At 66.4% G+C, this 15,061-nt stretch overlaps 3 protein-coding genes across 3 annotated transcripts; all 3 read right to left on the bottom strand.

The window, feature by feature from the left end:
- Positions 1 to 612: 612 nt before the first annotated feature.
- LOC119248791 (mas-related G-protein coupled receptor member A-like) lies at positions 613 to 1,550 on the bottom strand. The gene is made up of 2 exons (XM_037515669.1): positions 1,059 to 1,550; positions 613 to 972 (listed from the first exon to the last, which is right to left on the bottom strand). The coding sequence occupies exons 1-2, from the start codon at positions 1,548 to 1,550 to the stop codon at positions 613 to 615; spliced, it is 852 nt and encodes a 283-aa protein (XP_037371566.1).
- Positions 1,551 to 1,849: 299 nt separating this feature from the next.
- LOC119250502 (mas-related G-protein coupled receptor member X1-like) lies at positions 1,850 to 4,490 on the bottom strand. The gene is made up of 3 exons (XM_037518242.2): positions 4,428 to 4,490; positions 3,132 to 3,231; positions 1,850 to 2,877 (listed from the first exon to the last, which is right to left on the bottom strand). Exon 3 carries the CDS (start codon positions 2,852 to 2,854, stop codon positions 1,850 to 1,852), a length of 1,005 nt encoding a protein of 334 aa, XP_037374139.1. The 5' UTR covers positions 2,855 to 2,877; positions 3,132 to 3,231; positions 4,428 to 4,490.
- A 5,612-nt stretch (positions 4,491 to 10,102) lies between these two features.
- On the bottom strand, positions 10,103 to 11,119 carry LOC119248792 (mas-related G-protein coupled receptor member X4-like). Its single transcript, XM_037515670.1, has one exon. It carries the CDS (start codon positions 11,117 to 11,119, stop codon positions 10,103 to 10,105), a length of 1,017 nt encoding a protein of 338 aa, XP_037371567.1.
- Positions 11,120 to 15,061: the final 3,942 nt, after the last annotated feature.

A 15,061-nucleotide genomic window follows, 5' to 3' on the forward strand; every position in this document is an offset into this window, starting at 1 on the left:
AGGAGAGCGGGCTCTGCGGGGGTCGCGCACGTGGCGTCAGGGCTTGGACAGGGACACACAGGGCCCCAGACAGACGGACCGAGGACGGGGGCTCAGGCCTGCGCCAGGCGCCGAGAGACCTACAGAGCAGGTCCAGGACCCGCTCCGGGGAACAGGGGGCCGCACCCCTGCCCTGGAGGGGGCTCTGCAGGGGCAGCCCCTGAGGGAGCGCAGAGCCCAGACTGCGGGTCCAGAGGGAAAGGCCGGGGCACCCTGTGTGAGGACATCCCTGCCCGCGGGCCTGGACGCCTCCCCTGGGGCCGAGGGCGAGGAGGTCAGACGACACCCCGGGGAGGAAGCTTCCCGTGGAAGATGCAGGGATGGAAAAGAACACGGCTCGAAGGCCAGCGGGCTTTGGAAAATCAATGAAATGTTTTAATATCTGCGACCATCTACCAGCTTCGTTCTCGTGAGGAATTGCTGAAGAGCTCCAGCGGGAGCGCAGATCTTTATGAATGACAACTCCTGCCACAGGTCAGGCCCTGGGGCCCCACAGAGGACCCCCTCCCCGGGGCTCAGGTGGACACCGTGGTTTCCCCGAAGATGGGGGAGCCCCTCAGTTCAGCCCCCTCCTCATCCCTCAGCGCCCGAGGAGCACGTCTCGGAGGCGGGCCCTGCCCGGCCGCTGCCCGTGCCTCCCGACAAGAAGTAAATGATGGGGTTCACCGCGCTGTCCAGGACGACGAGAACATGTAAGCTGGGTCGTACCAGGGGAAGATACAGAGGAAATGATGACGTTTGGAAGACAAAGGAGCACACGGTGTACGGCAGCCCGAGCAGCAGGAAGGCCAGGGCGCTGAGCAGGAGGGTCACGTAGAGCCGGCTGGGCCGGCGCCTCCAGGGGCCGCACTGGACGCGGACGAGCAGCGTCAGGCCCGACGCGCACAGCCCCAGGAAGGTGACGGCGGCCAGACCCTCATAGACCCAGCTATTCTGTTACAAGGATTTTCCAAAACCATAGTGCACAGATGTTCAAACACTTCTGCACACAGGGACAGCGCCCAGATGAGGCCACCCACCACGGGGGAGAGGCGGGCGGGCCGGCGGCACCGGGGCCAGAGGGGCCAGAGGACGGACACCCAGCGCTCGGCGCTGACGGCCACCAGCAGGCTCAGCCCCGCCAGGTACGAAGTGTCCCAGACTAACTCTAGGAGCACAGGCTCCTTCATGCGATGATTTAGAGGAAGCAGCGTGTTCCAGGCACAGGCACACAGGAGGAAGGCGGCGTCGGCGCAGGCCAGGTGGGGGACATAGACGGAGAAGGGGGTCCTCTTCACGCGGAATCCCAGAGGCCAGATGACGGCCCCGTCCCCCGCCAGGCCGCACAGGCCCACCAGGAGGGTCACCAGGGAGACCGCGTGATAGACATGTAAGTAAGACTGGTTCTCGTTGGCACGAGCCGTGCAATTCTGTGTCACGTCATTGAAAAAAGACGAGGGGCCTGAGCCTGGTGACCAGGTCCCCAGGGTGGGAGGGACCCCCAGGCTGGGGTCTGAGGGCTCAGCCACCATCGCTGGCCCTGGGCAGGCTCACCCTGTGGACAGAGAGGGGGGAGGGTCCAGTGCCTCTGAGGTCAGGGGACGTCCCTGCACTGACTCCAGCTGCAGACGCCCCACGACACTCGGGGCCAGGACCAGGGAAGCCGATGGGGGGACCCCAGACCTGCCGTCCACCCAGACGCAGCCCCTGCAGCTGGGCCATCCCGACCAGGGTCCAGTCTCTCCTGAGCCCCCGAGAGCTCCTGCCCCGGCTCCCTAGGGCCCGGACAGAGCCTGGGCTGGCACCCCTCACTGGCTGCACCAGGCTGAGTTCAGGTGGACGTCGTGGTTTCTGCGGAGACGGGGGATCCCCCGTGCCCAGCCCCCTCCTCCTCATCCCTCAGCGCCCGCTGGAGCACCTCTCGGAGGGGGGCCCTGCCCGGCCGCTGCCCGTGCCTCCCGACAAAGAAGTAAATGATGGGGTTCACCAGGCTGTTCAGGACTGAGAGGATGCGCAAGATGGGCAACAGCGTGCCCTGATAGGGCAGCGCCGGGGCGAGGACATACACGGTGGCGGCCACAGTGTAGGGCAGCGCCAGCAGCAGGAAGGCCAGCACCTTGAGCAGGACGGTCACGTAGAGCCGGGTGGGCGGTCTGCGCAAGGAGATGCAGCGGGCCCGGAGGAGCAGCGTCAGGCCCGACGCACACAGCAGCAGGAAGGTGGTGGCCACCGCCACGTAGTAGATGAAATGCAAGCTATGCCGTGGCAACCCCACAAAGTGCACACACAAAAGCCATGTTATCACCCCACACAGGGACAGCGCCCAGATGAGGCCGCACACCACGGAGGAGAGGCGGGCGGGCCGGCGGCACCGGTGCCAGAGGGGCCAGAGCACGGAGACGCAGCGCTCGGCGCCGATGGCCACGAGCAGGCCCAGCCCCGCCAGGTACGAGGAGAGGGCGAGCGGGTCGACGAGCCAGCAGAGCACGTGTCCGTGGAGACGCAGGAGCAGCAGCGTGAGCAGGACGCTCCTGCTCAGGAGGAAGGCGGCGTCGGCGCAGGCCAGGTGGAGGACGTAGACGGAGAAGGGGGTCCTCTTCCCGCGGAAGCCCAGCAGCCAGATGACGGCCCCGTTCCCCGCCGCGCCGCACGCGCTGACCAGCACCGTCACCAGGGAGAGGATGTTGTAGAAGTGGACGAAAGGCAGGTCCTCGCCGCCACAGGACGAGCTGCTGGTCGACGTGTTTGTGGCTGTGTTTGGTGTTGATGGGGTCACCCATCTTCTTGGGATTATGATGGGGAAGTGGAATATTTGTTTTGAGGGTTCAGCTGCCATCGCTGGCCCTGGGCAGGCTCACCCTGTGGACGGAGGGGGGGAGGGGCCAGTGCCTCTGAGGTCAGGGGGCGTCTCTGCCCCGACTCCAGCTGCAGACACCCCACGACACTCGGGCCAGGACCAGGGGAGCGCATGGGGGGACCCCAGACCTGCCGTCCACCGAGACGCAGCCCCGGGAGCTGGGCCGGCCTGACCAAGGTCCAGTCTCTCCTGAGCCCCGAGAGGTCCTGCCCCGTCTCTCCAGGGCCCGGACAGAGCCTGGGCCGGCGCCTCTCACCGGCTGCACCAGGCTGGGTCCCGCGGTCCCGGGGTCAGGTCTCCCTCGGCTCGGCTCCTCCACACGCCTCTTCTCTTGAGTGAACTGCAGATTTTTTATTCTATTGTGGACACCAGAAAAGGGCAGGTTTTCAAATAAACGTGGGCTCCACCACAGTTGCGTGAGCAGGACACGTCACGACGCAATCACGACTCTCGCCTGCAGTTACTCTCATGCTCGGGCACAGCGTGGTGAGGCCACCCTCAGCGCTGCTTCCAGCCCAGTGGCCCACACACTCCCACACAACCCGTGCACATGCACACACACCCTCCATAATACACGCTCATGCACACACATGCGCCCATGCACACGCATCCCCACACCGCAGCACACCCCCATGCACCACCAGGAACACACACTTGCACTTGTGTGCACACCCGTGCACACCCATAGACACACCCATCTGCACACCCGGGCACACATGCCCGTGCATACCCATGCACACACCCACGCTCACCGCCCTGCACACGCAGGCACATGCCATGAAGACTGCATAAAGGGCACTGCCATAAAAGACCGCAGGGCAGCAGGCTCTGCCCTAGCCCGTGGGGAGAGGAGCCGGGGCGTCTCCTGTTGCCTGTGCCTGGCCCGTGTGGGGCGGCCGGGGAGTCGCACAGACCCGTGTCCAGCACAGGGGACGGTCCCTGAGCAGAGTCACTCGCGGTTCTCAGGGGACGTCGGGTCACAGGGCCTGCAGGGCGGCACTAGCTGGTGTGGGGCGTAGGGCAAATGTTGGGGCTGCAGCTTCTTCGGGGCTCCGCAGGCTGAGGGTTGGGGTCTGAGAAATCTCAGGGAGCAGGACGGGGACCCGCCCGTGTGTCACCCGATGGGGGTGGAGACAGTGGCTGACTGGGGCCCAGTGGGAGGATGTGGGCTCCGGGGAGCTGCTCTGGCCTCAGGCCTTGCTGGCTGCGCAGCTCCCCTGCAGGAATGGCCACCGGGCGGGCGTCCCTGGGGGCCAGCGGGGCCTGGGTGAGAGCCCCAGACACCCGGAGGGCAGGGACCCTCGGGGGCGGGTGTGTCGGGGCAGGGCCCGGGTCTGAGGCTGAGCCCCCTGCCCTCCCTCATCCCTCCTGGCTCCTGGATTGGGGTGTCCATGGCAGGGAGGGGTTCCTGGGGGCCGCCTGCCTCCTCCCGCCCATCCAGGCAGAGAACAGGGGTCGGGAGGCTGAGCAGCCAGGACCCTTCACCCCCCACGGCCCCCGGGACCAGCCTGGGTTGGGGTCGCCGGCTCCTGCCCTCCGTCCCCACACGTACCCGCGAGGTGGCTTCCAGGGCGATGGGGCTGTGGGGCAGGCGAGTCCTGAAGAGGCGGGAGCCTCTCCCTAATCACACCGCGTCCTGAAGCAGCCGCCTCAGAAAAAAAAAAAAAAAAGACACAACGGAAACCAGCGGATCCTGGAGGAAAGAACCAACCCTTTGAGGAGCAGAGGCCTGGCCGTGCGCTGCCCCCGAGCCCCCAGCCGCCGGGCCCGCCTGCCGCCGTTGTCTCGGGGCCGCTGCCCCCGTGCGTCTGGGCCGCACCCCACGCGAGGCCCGGCCAGGGGAGGTGGTCACTCTGCTCTCGGCCCCGCCCTCGGACCTCGCCCCGGGCAGCCGCGCGAGCCCAGCCGAGCTGCAGACCCGCGGGCAGGGCCCCTGAGCCCGAGGGCGGCAGCCGCTTCCTGTGCCCGGGGCTTCCTGTTCTGTCTGCGCGAGAAGGGGGGTCCCGGAGGAGGCGCCGAGCAGGGGTTCCCTCAAGTCCCGCCGGCCCTGTCCCCCGGCACCAGGCCCTGCCCTGGCCCTGGCCTCGGTGTCCCGGCTACACCGTCGTGGTTTCCTGGCCCTGGTCCCTGTGTCCTGAGCCCTTCCCACAGGACCCAGCCAGAGGTCACCCCGGATCAGGCCCCCCGGGACCTCCTTTCACCTCTGAAGACCATGTCCCAGGTGCAGGCGCGGAGCTGAGTCAGGGCTGGAGCAATGACTGGGGGACACAGTTCAGCCCCTCACCCCCCGCGAGGATGCTGGGAGGTGACTGGGGTGGGGAAGCCGTGGGGGCCCCTGTGCTCCCTGGGGGTGGCCGCCCGGGGTGCCCCGCAGGGCGCGGGCAGGGACAGACCTGCGGCCGGGAAGGGGGTCGGAGCTTCGGGGAAGTGAGACGCCGTGGCTGTGGTCGGGGCCGGGGAACCAGCGGCCTGATAAGGGGCCAAGAAAAGGGAACGGGCAGCTGCAGGCCTGTCCACACGTCAGGATTCAGAAAGAAACTCGAGTGTCCCCCACGACCCGTCCCCCACCCCGACATCGACAGGGCAGGAGCCTCCCCAGGCACAGCAGGCCCCCGGGGTCCTGCATGGGGTCCAGGGCAGGGCAGACGGCGGGCCAGGGGCCCAGGGCCGGGCGGAAGGAGGGGTGCAGACCCAGGGAGAGGAGATGCCCTCGTGGCAGCGTGGGGGGCAGGGCCGAGCCGCAGTTTCAGGGAGACAAGGGAGGGCGCTGGCATTACTCAGTGGACGGACAGCAAAGCAAAGTGTTTGTAAGAGCTGACCCCCTAAGAGGAGGTGAGGCTCCTGACCACGGCGGGGGCGGGGATGGCTCGGCAGGAAGAGGACCGTGAACAGGACGCGCGCGGGGCGGTCACCCGCCAGTTCGTGGCTCCACCGGGAAAGAGGAAAAGATTGTCGTGAGTTTGGAAAGGACTGTCCGCGGCGGCACAGCGGGGCGCCGGCGGGACAGCAGGCCCCGCGCAGGCGGGAGACCAGCCACGGCCGGGCTGCCCTGGGCACATGGTACCACGCACGCCCGCCAGCCCTTCTTGACTCCGGAGCTGAGTTTTCCCGCCACCGCGGCTGCCGCTCAAGTCGCTTCCGCCTGTGGCCGATCCTGATGGACTCCTGCAGGGACCCGTGACCGCGGCTTCGGCAGCACCGCCCGACAGAGACCCGGTGCCGGGCCGGCGGCCCAGGGCGGACCTGCCGAACGCGCACTCTGACCTTATAGATGCATGATCGCGCGGCGTCGGGGGGGCGGGCCGGCCCAGGAGAAAGATGGGGGGATCCGCAACTGTGCTCTCGGCAGCAGGGCTGCGGGGGACACGAGACCGCGGACCGGCTGTTCCTCATCTGCCCGACGGCCGGTGGTGGGATGGGACCCAGGCCCGACTCCCGGCCACGGTCCCGTCTTATCCCCACAGCGTCCGCCGGTCCGTGTCTGGGGCGTGAGGCCACATCAGGCAACGGCCCCCAGGGGGTCCCGGCCCTGCCTGGTGACGGGGCCCAATGTCCGGGGCCATCCGGCATCCTGCTCCTGCCGAATTTGAAAGCAGCCTTGTAGGGCCTGGGGTCGTGCGTTCTTCTCGGTCGGTGACTGATCGGGCTGTGTGGACCTTGACGGGGGGCCGGGCTGCCGGAACCAAGCTGGGCCGGGCAGGCCGTCGACGTCTGGCGACCCACACTTCAGTAACGCCTCTGTGGAGGGAGAGCCGGCAGAGCAAGGTGGGGTGGGCGGGCCACGGTGAGGACTGCAGGTGCCGGGGGGCGGTCACCCTCCTGAAGTGGGCGCCTTCATACAAGTGTCTGAGGAAAGAAGTCTCTGGACCCAAGGAGAATGGGGGATCTCAGAGGCCCCCTGAGTGTCTCCTCAGAGTCAGTCTCTGTCCTCAAGAAAGAGCCGTGAAGCGAAGCCGGCTCCTCGCACGGGCGAGACCTTGTTGGCCATGATCTTGAAACGCTGCAACCAAATTCCCTGTCAACCCCCTTGAATGAGCCCCAGTCAGACCCTCAGTCACAAACAACGAAGCACGTGGACCTTCGGGCAACGCGCTTGCTTCTGCTTGTTCTGGAAAGGTGGCCTCCCCCTCAGAGCAGTTCATGGAGAGACGTTTCGCAGGGACGCTTCGATCATGGCTCTGAGCTGGATGACGAGCCTGAGACGAGAGGGGTGACGTGGATTCTGTTTAATGGGGAAACTGGGTTCAAGCCAGACAAGCATCCATCGGGGGCCTGGGTGGACCTGGGGCGGGGGGCGGGGGGTCACCGTCCTGCATGCTCAGGTGACTGTGGCTGCATTTTCCTTTTTCCTCTGCGGTGGAGGCGTCCTCCGTCGGGGCAGCAGTCATTTGGCAGAAACCCACTCTGTGGGCCACCAGTGGGCGCTCGCCTTTCTTCCTGCCGGTGCCCGCAGAAGCAGAACTCACACCCGCCGGGCGCCTTCTCTCCTGCCGCTTCCTGGCGTGAGTTCAGGAAGACGCCCGCCCCACAGCGCGGGCTCTGCCCCACGGGCCGACGCCAAAGCCCACGGCCCCCACGGCCGAGCGGCAACGCCTGGGCGCCGGACCATTCCCTTGACGGCTGGGGTGCTGCACCCCACCAGAAAGGCAGGAGGGCGCTTCCTGCCAGGTCCACGAACCTCGGGTCACCGGGGGTCCTCGAGGAGACGAAATTGACCCAAACCCGCAGGGGTGGGGACTTTTGGGGGGACAACGAGGGCAACCAGAGCTGAAACTGTGGCTCTGGATGAGGCCAAGCGGATCGGAAGGCCGTGGCCGCCGCCGCGGGACGCAGCCGGGGTCCGAGAGGGTGCGTGCCGGGACACGGGTGTGGTCTGCGCAGGAGACGGAGGGCGAGTTCCAGCCGCCTCCTCGCCTGGGGTCTGGCGTCCCTTCTCCACCTGTCACTGGCCCATCTGACCCGTGGGCCCCACGGGGACGGCTCAGAGGCGGCTCTTGTCTTCTCTCGGGACAGCAGAACCCCGGCTTTTCCGGACCAGCGTGCGTGCTCGGCTGTGCCTGCGGCTCTCCGGCCCTCAGGGCCCCAGGGACATCAGCGGGATTTATTTATTTATTTATTTATTTATTTATTTAATTTTTTAAAGATTTATTTATTTATTTATCCAAACACTGGGTACAGTCAGAAGCGTGGGAGGGTGAGAGAATTCACCAGAGCCAGAGCGAGGAGCAGAACAGGCAGAAGGACCAAAGCACACCGCCATCAGCGGGATTTAAACTGCCGACGGGGGACCCATCAGACTTCCCCTGTGCCCCCCACTCCGCGGCACGGATCCTGCGATTCCCTGCCCCGCCGGTCTCAGCCGGTCTCTGGTGTCTCCTCAGACCTGCCCTTATCGGCACCCGCTTGGGCCTCCGCGCCACGGGAGGGGCAGCAGGGCTGCGTGGGGACCTTCCCCTCTGTGGCCAGGGCCCTTCACCTCTGGGGCCCTGGCACCCACTCCCGAGAGAGCTCCTTCTGCCAGCCCGCCTGTGCCCGGACGAGAGCCGCCAGCCCCGGCCGGCCTGCCAACACCTGCAGCAGGTGCTCCTCGCTGGGCTCTCCCTCCTCCCGCCCCCTGCTCTCCCTCCCCCTTCATTCCACCACCTTAAATTCACCCTCTTGGGTTTGAAATTCACCAATAAACAGTGAGCCCACAAAGCTCCATCCTACCCCCAAAAAGAGGAACCCCATGCCTGGGCCTGCCCCTCTCTACCAGCTCCCTGGGGAAATTCTAGGTCTCGCAGGTAGCAAAGCCCTTGCCGTGGGTGTTGGGGTCTTGCCTGAGGGCAGGCTGGGTCCTGGGAGGGGGGCGCCCAGCACGGTTCTGGGGCCGAGCCTGCTCGATTGAAGGCCTGTGGGGCCCGGGCAGAGCCGCCAGAGCAGCTGCCGCTGCTGGAGATGCTCACGGACACGCGTCTTAACACTGACAGTGCCGCGGAGTTGGGGTCACACAGATGACGGGGCTGCAGGGGCCGGGGGAACAGCCGTCGGCAGAATCCAGTCCCTGCATGGGGCTGGCTTGGCACCGGCCTCTGGACAGTGATGCAGGCCCGGTGCTGTGCACACCCAGGCACACCCGCCGTGCACACCCACACACACCTCCACACCCCCACACACACCTGCACACACCCGCTCACACGCGCACTCCAGGAGCAGAGACGTTTTACCCCGGGAGCTAAGGAAACACTTTGCTTGCTGGAAAGGAGCAGACGCCCGCGAAGCAGGCCCACGTCCGCTCGCTGAGCACCAAGCCCGGCCCCCGAGGAGCGGTGACGCCAGAGCAGGCGCAGGCGGGCACAGAGCGAGATCCAGGTCCCTGAGTCCACTCACCAGGGCCCAGTGGACACAGCAGACAGACGGACAGACAGAGGACGCGGGGCTGAGGCCCGTGCCAGGCGCCGAGAGACCCGTCTGAGCAGACCAGGACCTGCGAGAGAGTCAGATAACAGCCGGGAGGAAGCTTCTAGAAGGAAGATCGATGGGGGTTAAAGAAATGACCCTGGGAACAGTCTGCTTCAGAGACAAATGAGATTTTTACTCATTTTTTAAAAAAGATTTATTTATTTATACAAGCACTGGGCACAGTCAGAAGCGCGGGAGGGTGAGAGAATTCACCAGAGCCAGAGCGGGGAGCAGAGCAGGCAGAAGGACCGAAGGACACTGCTGAGGGGAGCAGCGGGCGGCAGGAGAGGTCTGCGCGCCATGCGGGACCCTCGCCAGCTGCCGGGGATCGAACCGGCCCTGCAGAGTCTGCGGACAGCTTCACAGCCCAGCGCTCAACTGCTGCGCCACTGGGGAGGCCCAGTTTTACTCATTTTTACACCGAAGTTTTTTTTTTTTAAGATTTATTTATGCATCCAAGAGCTGGGGACAGGCCAGAGGCAGGGGAGGCTGAGAGGACTCACCAGAGACAGAGGAGGGAGCAGAACGGGCGGACGGACTGAAACACACTGCTGAGGGGAGCCGCGGGGAGACAGGAGAGTCTGCTGCACCCTGTGGTTTCTCTGGCCGGCCTGGGGTCAAACTCCTGCTGCAGAGGCCACAGACTGTTTCACAGTGTTGTGCTTAACCCCTTGCGTCACCAGGGAGGCCCATACACCCGAGTTTCATTCTCCCCAAGAATTTTTGCAAAATGCCCCAGAGGACAGATCTCTAAACACTGTAAGTCCACAGACAAGATCTTGGGACTCAGGGGGACACCTCGGTTTCTCTGGAGACGGAGGTGCTGCTCTGCTCAGGCCCCTCCTCCTCATCCCTCAGCGCCCTCTGGAGCACGTCTCGGAGGGGGGCCAGGCCCTTGCGCCGCCCATGGCTCCCCACGAAGAAGTAAATGAGGGGGTTCACCAGGCAGTTCAGGATTGAGAGGAGGTGGCAGACGGGCAGCAGGATGTAATCGTAGGGCATGGATGGGGAGAGGGCGTGGAACATGTGGACCACTCCGTACGGCAGCCCGAGCAGCAGGAAGGCCAGGGCGCTGAGCAGGAGGGTCACGTAGAGCCGGCTGGGCCGGCGCCTCCAGGGGCCGCACTGGACGCGGACGAGCAGCGTCAGGCCCGACGCGCACAGCCCCAGGAAGGTGATGGCCGACGCCCCGTAATAGATGAGCGAGATCTCCCTACATGAGAACCCAACGTAGTCGTCACACAGGACCCCCAGGACCCCCAGGCCTAGGGACAGCGCCCAGATGAGGCCGCACACCACGGAGGAGAGGCGGGCGGGCCGGCGGCACCGGTGCCAGAGGGGCCAGAGCACGGAGACGCAGCGCTCGGCGCTGACGGCCACCAGCAGGCTCAGCCCCGCCAGGTACGAAGGGACGAGCACCACCCTCAGTAGGTTATGCAGCAGGCGCTTGTGGCGGCGCTCGTGGCAACCCGCCAGGTAAAGCGAGAGCTTCACGCATACACCCGCGAGGAAGGCGGCGTCGGCGCAGGCCAGGTGGAGGACGTAGACGGAGAAGGGGGTCCTCTTCCCGCGGAAGCCCAGCAGCCAGATGACGGCCCCGTCCCCCGCCAGGCCGCACGCGCTGACCAGCACCGTCACCAGGGAGCCCGCGTAACCGAGATGGGTATAGACCTGGAGATGCTCTTCACGGGATGTGCTGGTTTGTGTTCCGTTGTCAGAATAAGACCAGGGGCCTGAGCCTGGTGACCAGGTCCGAAGGGTGGGTGGGGGCCCCAGGCTGGGGTCTGAGGGCTCAGCCACCATCGCTGGCCCTGGGCAGGCTCACCCTGTGGATGGAGAGGGGGAGGGGCCAGTGCCTCTGAGGTCAGGGGGGCGTCCCTGCCCCGACTCCAGCTGCAGAACCCCCACGACACTCGGGGCCAGGATCAGGGGAGTCGATAGGGGGACCCCAGGACCTGCTGTCCACCCACAGGTGGACAGGCCCTGCAGCTGGGCCGTCCTGACAAGGGTCCAGTCTCTCCTGAGCCCCCAGAGGTCCTGCCTCGACTCCCCAGGGCCCGGACAGAGCCTGGGCCGACGCCCCTCACTGGCTGCACCAGGCTGGGTCCCGCGGTCCCGGGGTCAAGTCTCCCTCGGCTCGGCTCCTCCACACGCCTCTTCCCTGCAGGGTCCTGTGGGCGTGACAGCAGGTGACAAGGGACAGCGCATTAAACCCCCGTGAGAGCTGCGGACACGGTGACATCTGCCTCAGCACAGCGACAAAAGCCTCAGTGTGTTGCTGTCGTGAGACCAGCGTGGGGTGTTCACACCAGGGGTCTCAGCACACCAGGCTCAGGTGCACACGCACACCCACACACTCACACCCACACACGCACACCCACACACTTGAACCCTCACACCCACACACTCACACTCACACACACTCACGTATCCCAGCCTCATCTCTGAATGCACGGAAGCGCCCGGTGTCCCCGGCCGGCGTCGGGTCCCGGTGTCGCCAGCCTTGCTGCTGAGGGGGCCGCTCCTGAACGCCCACTGTTGGGTCCTTTGCCGGCAGCGTCCCGGAAAAACACTGCCTGTTAATAGTCCACTGATTCTGACGTCCCTCAGCCCCACGAGCACTGGCACCCTCGCAGCCACCTGGGCCCGGAGGGGTTCCGTGTGACACCGACCCTCTGGGAGGCTGGACAAGGGATCTGGCGTGAGGCTCTTTGGGGGCACGAATCCCACCCGACGCGGCTCCGTGTCCGAGCATCAGCTCAGGGGGCACTCACTCGAGTCCAGCATCTGTCTGGGCACTTGCCCTGGAAATGACCCCAGCATCACCTTGAGCCCACCTTGTCCCAGAAGCCCCCTGGCCTGCGTCACCTCTGAGGGGACCTCTGGGGTTCCCCGACCCCTGGTCTCCACGTCTCCTTGTTCCCCTCACAGCGACCTGACGTATGTCATTTCCTTTCTGGGGAAGCCACTGGGACACCCCAAGTTAACCCCATTCCCAGCCCAACTTCTGTCCACGGGTTGCTCTCAGGACGGGTAAGAAGCCAAGGGGGAGAGAAAGTGCTGGAGTCCAGTGCTAACGGGGAGCCCTTGGGTTCCCCAAGACCCTCAGAGGTTGTGGGGTCTCTGCCTCTGTCCCCAGAGTCCTCCTGTCCATGTCCAGGGAACAAACAAACCCAACCCTCCTCCCGGCCCTGGAACAGCCACAGCAGCGGGGCTAGAGGAAAGGACACCCTCAGACCCAGCCTGCAGATGAGGGTGGGGGGCCTTCGGGAAGGAGGGGCCGGTCAGGTCAGAGCAGAGGGGACGCGGCCATGGCCTCTCACCTGGTCGCCTCAGAGCCGGCACCCTGAGGCGGGGCCTGGGGCGTCTCCGGGGCTGGCGGGTCGAGGGCTGAGTCCACTGGGGCTCGGAGGGGCCTCCAGCTGCTCCCCGGGTCGGTGCTGCCTGCGGGCCGAGGACCTGGTTCTGGGCTGGGCAGGGACCTCCTCTTCTTATGCTCCTCGTCACGTGTCTGCGCGGAGCCCCCGGACCCCTGGGAGCTGAGCTGTGCCGTCCTGGTCTTCTCTGGAAGCTTCTCAGGGGAGAGCGCCCTCCCCCTGCCCGTAATTGCATGAAACCGCAGCGCGGCCTCAGGTGCCGGGATGGCGTCTGCACTCAAGTCTAGCAGCCACTTCCCCGTGTGGGCACGGCCCCGCCGAGCTGGGAAACCTCTGCCCACTCCTGGCCCTCTCCACCAGGGGAGCTGACCGGGCTGTCAAGCGGGCGGGTGACTTAGCGTGGCGGGGGCGAGGGAAGCGCCGGACCTGCCCCAGGCGCCCGCTCCTCTCTCGGGCCTCCGTGGCCCCACGTGGGCTGGAGCAGGGAAAAGTGTCCCCGGGGGGCCCGGACCCCGGAGAGGCCTGAGTTCCAGGAGGGGCCGAGAACATTCTCCCGCGGGCGGAGGCGAGGGCGCGGGCAGCGAGGCCCCTGCATGTGCCCAGCGCCCGGAGTTCCTGGGTCCCCACAGTCGGCAGCGAATCACGCGTCACCCTGAAGAGCGCTGCGGGCACCTGGAGCCGCGGGCCAGACACCACACGCCCGGAGCCCCTCGAGCCTCACCGGAGGCCGCGGAGGCGCAGGAGCTGAGCGCGGAGCATCCCCGACCCGGGCTCAGAGCAGCAGGAGCGACCAGTGTTTCCAGGACGGTGTCCCCCCGAGAGCGGCGCCCGCCCCGCGGTGGCCCATGCCTGCCCCGCCGGGAAGGAGCCGGGGGCCTGATGGTCAGTGAGGAGCCGGGCAGGACAGGCCTGGACGCTCAGCAGAGTGGGGGCCCCTGGGCCGGCCGCCCCCTCCCCCGGGACAGACCTGCAGCCGAGGGCAGAGAGCGCCTCTCACGCCTGTGTTCCTGGGGAGCCCCCGTCCCCTCCAGGGTGCTTTCCAACGGAGGCCAGGCAGGAGGGGATGTGTAGCCCAGGGGGCTGCTCCTGCCCAACTCCCGCCAGTACCGGGTCCTCCCAGGTCCGCCCTGTCGCCTGGGGACCCCGTCCTGACACTCCGGACAGCTGGCACGCTGCTGGGGCGACGCCTGTCTCTGGCGCGGCCTCTGGCTCAGCCTCGGCTCGGCCCACGGGCCTTCCCAGGTCGGGGAGCGGGCCGCTGCCCCGGGAGCACGGCTCGGCCAGGAGAAGGCGCCCACGCCCAGGTGCCTGCGGAGAGGGACCCCCTGGGGGGTAGCGCAGCGCCGTGGGGGACGCGGACAGAGAGAGCCGCGGGCGTCGTGCCCGCGCGGGGCCGGCATCGGGACAGAGGAGCAGACGCCCCTCAGCGGGAAGACCCCGGGGATCTGAAAAAGGGGGCCGCGTGCTGGGGAGGTTCTGGGGTCCGGGGGGGCGGGACCCTGGGCGGTACAGGTGAGACCCGGGACTGTCCATCGTGCCAGCGGGACGTCGCCATCGTCGCTGCCGTGTGACATGATAGATCAAAGCAGGTGAATAAAGGATGAATTTCAATTATTATTTCTCGGTGAGAAAAGGAAACGTTTGGAAAGAGAGAAGCTTCGAGGCCGGGACGGGGAGACCAGGACGACGCACAGCAGGAAGGATTTCTGCACCCGAGTGTCCGTGGGGGGCGCAAGGAAAGATAAAGGCCCGGGGCGCCCGGAGGCTCCGGGGCAGCTTCGTCCTGCGCTGCGCGGGGGGACGGGATCGCCGCGGCCGGAGAGCGGAGAGCAGAGCTGTGCTGCGCCCCCAGAGCTGCGCTGCGACCCCACGGCGGGCCCAGGGCGGCTGCGGCCTGGACCTCTGAGGACGTTCCCGCCCAGGTCAAGGCCCCCCTTGCTGCCGCTCAGCCGGGAGGGGCCTCAGCCCGGGCCGCCCGGGGTGCGTCTGCCAGCTTCATGCATCGTCACGTCACGGGCTCTGGGCTTGGTTAGATTTTATTTCCATTTCCTTTCCTTTTAACAGTCTCCTCCTTTCACGCGATCATGAGTGGAAATGAGGAGAATCAAGCAACATTCCTGCAAATACCAACATGACACACGAATCCCCGTCACACTCCCCTGGAGACCCTGACTCCTCACCCCAGACCAGCCTGAATCCCCCTCTGGCGCCTCCAGGAGACCCCGCGGAGCCGATGCACAACCCCTGAACCAAGACCTGCTCGGGGAGTTACCGAACCAGCCCATTACTGCCCCTCCCGGGAGGGAGCATCAGGGATGCGTCTAATGGACCCTGAGGCAGAACATGAGGGAGAGGACGGCGGCCTCGC

The sequence above is a fragment of the Talpa occidentalis genome, unplaced genomic scaffold (genome assembly GCF_014898055.3).
Source record: "Talpa occidentalis isolate TD23 unplaced genomic scaffold, MPIMG_talOcc4v2.1 talOcc4.17, whole genome shotgun sequence".
NCBI lineage: Eukaryota > Metazoa > Chordata > Mammalia > Eulipotyphla > Talpidae > Talpa > Talpa occidentalis.